The 8,600-nt window shown below is 40.6% G+C and overlaps 1 protein-coding gene across 1 annotated transcript; it reads left to right on the forward strand.

The window, feature by feature from the left end:
* The first annotated feature begins 4,280 nt into the window (after positions 1-4,280).
* exoc1l (exocyst complex component 1 like) lies at positions 4,281-7,483 on the forward strand. Its single transcript, XM_086120305.1, has 3 exons — positions 4,281-4,486; positions 4,835-5,016; positions 5,770-7,483. The coding sequence occupies exons 1-3, from the start codon at positions 4,366-4,368 to the stop codon at positions 6,037-6,039; spliced, it is 573 nt and encodes a 190-aa protein (XP_085976431.1). The 5' UTR covers positions 4,281-4,365; the 3' UTR covers positions 6,040-7,483.
* The last annotated feature ends 1,117 nt before the right edge of the window (positions 7,484-8,600 follow it).

An 8,600-nucleotide genomic window follows, 5' to 3' on the forward strand; every position in this document is an offset into this window, starting at 1 on the left:
TACGCCGTACAGTCATGCGCAATAGAGACAGTAGGGCGCACTATTTGGCAAGTACAGTACACAAGCAGCCAAGTCGGAGACCGCTGAGGGATCGTCACCTGAGGGAAATGACTGCGTGTTTTTTTCCTCTCCACTCTATTTTTTATTTATTTTTTTGGTAATGATTACAGTGACGACTTATATATATATATATATAAAACGTGCTTTATTTATTTATTTATTTTGGGGGGGGCAATATACGAAAATATACATTTTTGATGTGACATTATGATTTCAGGGTGCCATAAGAGGCGGGTTGAGGGTGGCCTTACCGCGGAGAGAGGGGTTCCCCTTTTATTCGACACCCAATCAAAAGCTCTATAAGACGTGACGTTGCACCCGTTCCTGTAATCCTGTATGGAGGTTCCCCTTATATTATTGATTAATTCCACCCTATCGACAACCTTTATGAAAGTTAGCGTCAGTCCGCAAAGTAGTGCATCAGATGCAGTTCACTGCCTATATCTTGATGATTTAACAGCGTTTGATCATTTTGCCTTGCTCAGTGTAAAATGTCTTATCCCATGTTACTGTATATATACAGTATGCTTGCCTATTGTTTCCTTTTTGTCCTTTTGCCCATTTTACCTATTTATGTTCTCACAATTTGTTCACTGATTGTGATATTGTAAGCACATTCAATTATAAGAAATATTTTACAGCAAACACGACATGAATATCATTGGCCGTCGTGGTACAAGATTTTAGATTGATACACTAATAAGGGTAAAATGTCATTAAAACCTTGTGAATTAAGGTGGGTCTGCCTGAGCCCTGAAACTCCAGGGCTGAAAATGTGCGCCACTCAGGCCTTGAATACAGCTCAAGTTTCGTGAACAAATACAATATACTGCACTGAAGAAAAAAAATGAAGAAAAGTGCAATACAAAATGAGTGGAAAATCTTGATACAATGCCTCCGACAACACCACATAACAATCCTCAACACACCTTTTCACACGATGGTGCTCATATTATTCAGCTATTTGAGGTCGAAGGGGAAATATGACCCTTATCAGAGTGCCTCGAGGGCCACATTCAGCCCTGCACATCATTTTAGGTGGCCCATGAAAGCAAATTACATATGTGTGTCAACTTCATGTTTCTTAGTACAACACCAAAATTGCATTTTGTCTTCACGTTAAAAACATTGAGAAATTGCAAACCTTTTTTTGTTACCAATCCCTACTTTAAAAATCAATGTAATGTTTGAGCACGTTTTACTGGCCTTCAATTTCAAAACAAGGTATTCATCAGTTCGTTTGTGTGTATGTAATATGAAACATTTATTTGAGTTCAAAGTCATAACGGCCCTGCGAAGGAAACCATTGCTAAAATGTGGGCCAAAACAAAAATTGAGCTTGTCACCCCTGCTCTATGCAAATAATCATGACAAGATGAATTGATGGGGTTAAAGATCCTGATAAGTAAGTACAATAAACCTCATGTGTTATGTATGAGATTCAACACGTTTCCCTCCCTGGCTACTTCCTGCTTGTACTCGCTCATCTTTCCATCTCAGACGCAAAAAGCCTTCCAACAATCAGGACCAAAACAATAATAAAAGCACTTAGCGGTGGAGCGAACCGTTGTTGTTTTCACAAATGTGACAAATCCAATGGAGCCACATTGCTTTAAGGCCACAAATCAAATCAGTCCTTTGGTCTTGTTCATTCCGCTGGGACTTGCTCTCTTCCAATTTAGGATCATATTTCTCATATAAATGGAACTAGAGAAATGATCAATGTGTTCTGTTGTTTTCTCTGATTATCGAGCAACATCTCTCGGCCTCGTCGTTAAGTGTAGCATCGTTTACATCCTTGTAAGGGGAGCACTTCACCCCGCACCTGTGCTCAAGGAGAGAGCCAATGACTCGTGAGGTTAATGGGAAGCATGCAGAGTGCTTTGGGAAATCCATTTCCCACACAACAAGCGTTTAATCACAGAGAAACACTGGGCAATGTGCCACATCATGCAGCAACGTCAATAAGGGAGTGAGTGGAGGGGAGACAGAAAGACCAAGGGTGGAACTTTACAGTGAGTGCTTGCATGAGAAGGATGGGGCATACAATGTTGTCTTGTGTGACACTGTACAGTTCCAATCAATGACGGCAGAGTCCGAAATTAAGCCTTTTTGATTGGTGGCCCGGTCGGCCACCGTGAGCTTCGTTGCAGTGGCCCTATCAGGACAGGTACTGTCCCTTTATATTCATAATGTAATACAATATGTTTCAATTAGTATTTTAAATTTTGCATATTTCTACTGTAAAAATGTCTTCACGGGCATGCACTAACCTTACTCAAGTCAAGGCATTGCAATTGCGCAGATTAACATTAATATACTAGTATGAATGCTTCAAAGAATAAATCACTTACAAAATTCTTGGAATATCGAATTAACAAATTAACACATACATTTAACAATGCATTATATATATATATATACACACATATATATCTATATATAAATCTATATATATTCATAGATAAAGGGCAGAGGAAAGCCGTTGTAGTGGATGTAGCGGTTCCAAGTGATGGAAACATCAGAAAGAAGGAACACGAGAAACTCGAGAAATACCAAGGGCTCAGAGAGGAGCTGGAGAGAGCCTGGAAGGTAAAGGTGACAGTCGTGCCTGTGGTGGTCGGAGCACTCGGGGCAGTGACCCCCAAACTAGATGAGTGGTTGCAACAGATCCCGGGAACAACATCGGACATCTCAGTCCAGAAATGTGCAGTGCTGGGAACAGCAAGGATACTGTGCAGAACCCTCAAGCTTCCTGGCCTCTGGTAGAGGACCCGAGCTGAATGAGGGATGGACACCACCCGAGGGGGGGTGAGACGAGGATTTTTTTTTAAATTTTATATATACTGTATGAATACAAACAAATTAAAAAATATATATTACAGTTATACAGTTATTACTCATCATTGGCTACTCTTTGATGAGACCGGTCATGTTTTATTCCCACAAGTGTTACAACAGGAAAGATACAGTCGTTTAGTTAGAACCAGTAATGCACTTTTGGGCCATTTTTGATGGCTGGTTTTCGGTGACTTAAAAATTTGCACTGGCCCATAACGGCCACCTTCTGAGACTAGGTGGTTGCCCGACACAGTGTCACACAGGCCCTGGGCCATAGGGCCACTATTAATGTTGAACCCTGAGTGTGGGAAACATTCGCCTTCAGTGCACTCCAATATACTTAAAACAAATTCTACTGTACTATTGTCCTCTTAAGTGGCATTTCTCTTTTATATTGTACACAAAATCATCACCTTTTTGTACCTAATGATTAATTGCATTTTTTGTATTTTAAATAGCAATAGACGATAAAAACGATATTCGGAAAATGAAACACACTACATGAAATAAAACAATTTAATTCAAATGAGGGCGCCCCGGTAGTCCAGTGGTTAGCACGTCGGCTTCACAGTGCAGAGGTACCGGGTTCGATTCCAGCTCCGGCCTCCCTGTGTGGAGTTTGCATGTTCTCCCCGGGCTTGCGTGGGTTTTCTCCGGGTGCTCCGGTTTCCTCCCGCATTCCAAAAACATGCATGGCAGGCTGATTGGACGCTCTAAATTGTCCCAAGGTGTGAGTGTGGGTGTGGATGGTTGTTCGTCTCTGTGTGCCCTGCGATTGGCTGGCAACTGATTCAGGGTGTCCCCCGCCTACTGCCCGAAGACGGTTGGGATAGGCTCCAGCACCCCCCGTGACCCTAGTGAGGATCAAGCGGTTCGGAAAATGGATGGATGGATAATTCAAATGAAATATGGATTAAACCATTTCTAGAACTTAAGAACAGTGATTACTTAGTAGTACTTTGGGAGTACTTTTTCATTTGTATCATATGTTATTGTTAGAAAAGTAAGACTTTCTACTGTGTTTCCAGATGTGCATTTGAGAAATAACTGTAGAACACTGGTGGGGAAACTGTAATGATCGCGAATATGATCATTGCAATGCGGCTTCTGTGACACAATAAAAAGAGAAAGGGTTTGGCCTTTATTGCTCCTCTTTTTGTTCAGTCCCTGCTGAGTTTTCATGAAGACAGTACAATAGTAAAGTAATGAGACATGGACGATCACACCTGATTCGTAAAGAGTGGAGCATGGACTGTATGTGTGTGTTTGTGTATGCATGTGTACGTGTGTGTGTGTGTGTGTGTGTGTTCTTGAGGAAGCACTCATTTCACACACCAACCAGAGAAGAACAAACATCCTGCCCTCCCCACCATCTGCTATCAGGTGTTGTCATTTCATCTTGCTATATTTGTTGCCCACATTTATTTATTCAGCCTTGACTGTGGTCCGCTCTTCACTCCGGTGATGTCGTCTCTTCTGAGGGAGGAGATGCAAAGGGTTTTATTTCGACCTGCAAAACAGAGACTGATGGAATTTATTGAGATTGAAGAACCGGAGATTGGACGACATTTCCTCTGCGTCTCAAGTAAGAAACTTTATTTGCTGCTGCTTGAAATTATAACAGCATCTTTGACATTTATTCGCCCGTCTCAAGAACTGTTGAATGATGATAAAATGCACATGCACACTGGATTTATTTCTCCCTGGCCATTAGTCATCCATTTTCAGGACTCTCAAGACTGTACTCCATGTAACAAACAGCCACTTCATGCACAATCCTATGCAAAGAGCCACATCGAAATTCAAGCCTAAGAAAGCTAGTAATGTTCACATTTGTCTACCAGAGAGGTTTTTATTTAGGACTATGTTTATTTGTACCTTGGCTAATTATTTGACTTACTCATGGGAATCAAACTGTTGTGTGTTTCTGCAGTTGGAAACAGAAAAAGGCTTGTGCAGTTATGCATTGTGCGGTGCCAGATGACACAGGCTCCCCTTAAATCTGGATCCAAAAGGGGCCACACCAAACGCTCCAGTATCCAGGAGTGCTATAGGAGGACAGAAATCTGGTCCCTGCAAGATCTGACTCTGGTGGATGGGCGAGACCCTGATGTGGTAATCTTTATCATGACTTACCGTATCGTTTCAATCAACAACATAACGAAAGTTAGATAGATATTTGAGGATGTTTTGCACGGACCACAAGATTGGCTTAATTCATTGTTTAAAATTTGTGGCACATTTGGGAGTAAACTCTTTGTTTGTAAATTACCCATTCTCCTGTTTGATCATTTAATATGACTTGTACAACATCCATCAAATTGCATTCAAACACTTGTGGAAGATTTTTCGTTGCAATAAACATGAACAAAACAGATTCAAAAGAAACCCTTTTGATCCAGAAGTATTCTACCATATCCACTGCTTAACTCTGATAGCTCTACAAATTAATTCAAGTTCTTATACATCGAACTTCCTACAACAACATTATATTGTTGGAGGCATTGGATATGGATCAGGGTTTTTTTTGGTATTTTGTTTAACTCTCAGTTGCAAAAAAAAAATAATTAATCAGCTTCTTAAAATTCTTTATATAATATTGTAACAGATGAGATAGTTTCAGCAAGCCAAGGACTTGTTGAAATCAGAATATTATATGAGCTGTTATGGAAATTGTTAATGGTGTGAAGTATTATTTTTCATCCCAATATGATGACACTGCTCCAGCCACAGCCCAACTCAACGTAATTTTTAAATTATAAATATGTTTGAATTCATCGAAAATCATTTAAAATCTAAAAGTTTTAAAAATAATCAAACTGTCACATGACATTTGAGTCTTATGTACGGTATGTGTTTCTGCCTCAGGATGACCCCTGTTTCTTGCTCCACTTTGACAAGGTCCGTACAGTACACGCTGTCAGCTGCTCGGCCAAATACGCATTCGTGCGTGCTCTGGTTCCTCTCAGTGAACAGCACTGTCAGAGGTCGCTGAACCTGGACAACTTTGACTGGGCCTACATCAAGCCCACATCGTTCTATTCCAACAGAGGAGACTGTGTGGTGCTATCACAGATATGTTTCTATGCGTTCAACTTGGTGTGTCTGTCCATGTGCCCTGTGCCTCTGGAAACATGATCGAGAGTCAAAATGATGTGTGTGTGTGTGTGTGTGTGTGTGTGTGTGTGTGTGTGTGTGTTGGGGGCTGGGGGGTATGGGTGTGTCACTGTGCGTGTTTGTGTGAGTGTTCAGGTCAGAGTGCGTGAACATGTTCACTGCACATACAGTACATAGCATCCATTGAGAAGGAAGAATTAATTGAATGGAGCTTATGTTGCATTATTGAGCCTTTGGTAAGGTGATACATTTCGATAAAACTGAATGCACGTTCATGATGAATGCAGGTTGTAACTAGCTATTTTTTTTCTGTTTAAAATGACCATTCACAGTCTGTACTGATTATAGGTATTGGTTCTTAGAGACAAGTCATGCATTTCAGTTCATCCGCAAGGAATATGTCCTGTAAATGTACTATCTAGTACCATCCATTTTCTGTACTGCTTCCTGTCATTAGGGTCATGGGTGAGCTTGAGCCGATCCCAAGCTGACTTTGGTTGAGAGTCAGGGTACATCCTGACTTGGTCGCCAGACAATTGCAGGGCACATATTGCTGGTGTCAGTATCTTCAAAATAATCACTTTTCAGCACTCCCCAAAAACGGCATGTTGCTTCATTTGTTTAAAAATGTATTGTCAAAGAGATGAGCCAATTTTCAACCATTTAGATTGGTCAATAATTTGTAAAAGTAACCCCAACATGTGTGGGCGCACGAATAGTATAGATTTGTGAAAAAATGACTTTCCAAATTTTGACAGGAGGTTCTGGCCCGACATCGGCGATATAGACAAACAAACAAACACTCAAACTGATGTCGAATTTACAATCTTTAACCTAATATTCATATTTTTGGAATGTGGGAGGAAGCTCAAGTGTCACAAGCATAGGGTGAACACAGGGAGAAAAGTTGGAGAACCCACACAAGAAGGCCAGAGCTGAGATTCAACTGAACTGTGAGGTAGACGTCCTAATCACGAGGCCCACCATACTGCACTATAGTATGTGTACTTATGGAATACAGAATGTGCACAAAGCGGTGTGGTGTATTTCCTGTAAAATCTCATGATGCACTGCCCTTTCCGGTATTGCCAGGTGTGGTTGCTTATATTCGTCAAGACATCGAAGAAGACGAGAGAGGACAGTACATCAAACTATCACTGCTGTGTGTCTGCCCAGATATACAGGTACTTCATGGTTTAACTCCGCTTTGATGAGCAGCAGAGGAAGTGGGGTTGTTAACATTCTCAGGGATACATTTGTAGTTACAAATAGCACCAAAGTCTGTTCTCTGCATTTTCTTCCTGCTGATGTCATAATGTAGCTGTCAACCATACAAGGGCGCCATTTAGAACTCCAGAGCCGTTCATTTTGACAGTTCTCAAGTTTTGATGTGTTGTTACACTGTTTACATAGATTCACAATGGTTTTGGCCTTTTAAGTTTGTCTGTGTGTGAATGTGTAAATTATTCCCTCACTGCCATTTTATTGTATTAAAAAATATATATATTTACGAGTTATTATTTCTATGCTGGGGTTCCTTCGCAACCACTTTTCAGGATTTTTGAGAAAACTCACCATGGTCAATAACAGTTAAAATGTAGAGGAAGCATAACATCTGTTTCAAAAATATTGACGAGGCTGGGTCTAAGGATGATTAAGACAGCGGGTTCGCCCAAGAGTTCTCCGCAAAATTGAAAGAGAGGAACAACAGACTTCTGTCTGAAGCTCCACCACCTAAACTGGCACCGTCTTCCGCTGAAGGGACGGGAGGTACTGGGTGAACTCTGGTGGTCCTGGGAGAGGATCCATCGTCCATAATTTACATTAAAAGATAGTCACAACAGACTTTTCATCACCAAAATGCCTTTCATAGCTTCTGAAACAGCAAGTCAAAATCATTTAAGGTGATGATGTCATTGTCAGAGCGCAAACTGTGAAATTTTAGTTGTATTCTTATAAATTCTTAGTATAGTACCACTAGAATTGCTCCTGTATTGGTGAGCGATCGTTATTATTATGTTTAATGATGACGAAACGTGTTTAGTTAACTCACTTTATTGATAATAAAAGTTCAGTTATGTAAATTTAGTGATAAGAATTACATTTACTATTATTACATATTTTTTTGATTTTGACCGATCATGTAACAAAAAAATAATACGCCCCAAAAACAAAGTGGTTATAATGCGTAACACGCCTGAGTTCATTCAACATCGCGCATGCTGCATCAACACCAATCGATATGAACAACACGACACGCCCCTTTTGAATTGCGTCCTTTTGACGACGGTAAACTAGGAGGCGCCAAGGCGTTATGCATTATTGGTATGGATGCCAAGATTAAAAAAAAAGATAACGTACAAAGCACACGTTTTTGCATTGACAAAAAAGGGTAACGTAACAATGAACTTCGCTTGAGTATCAAGCAAGTTACAACTGAATTTCAATGGTTGTCCCTCCCAACATGGCCGCAGTGTAGGCACGTCGGTTGACAGGCTAACAACAGCCAAATAAACTATGTTAGCTGCCCCAGAATATGCCTGACAAATACAAGTTAAAGAAACACCCAAGAAAAATGAGTG

The sequence above is a fragment of the Hippocampus guttulatus genome, chromosome 9, assembly GCF_054856545.1.
Source record: "Hippocampus guttulatus isolate MCC_2025c chromosome 9, RoL_Hgut_1.0, whole genome shotgun sequence".
Taxonomy (NCBI): Eukaryota; Metazoa; Chordata; class Actinopteri; order Syngnathiformes; family Syngnathidae; genus Hippocampus; species Hippocampus guttulatus.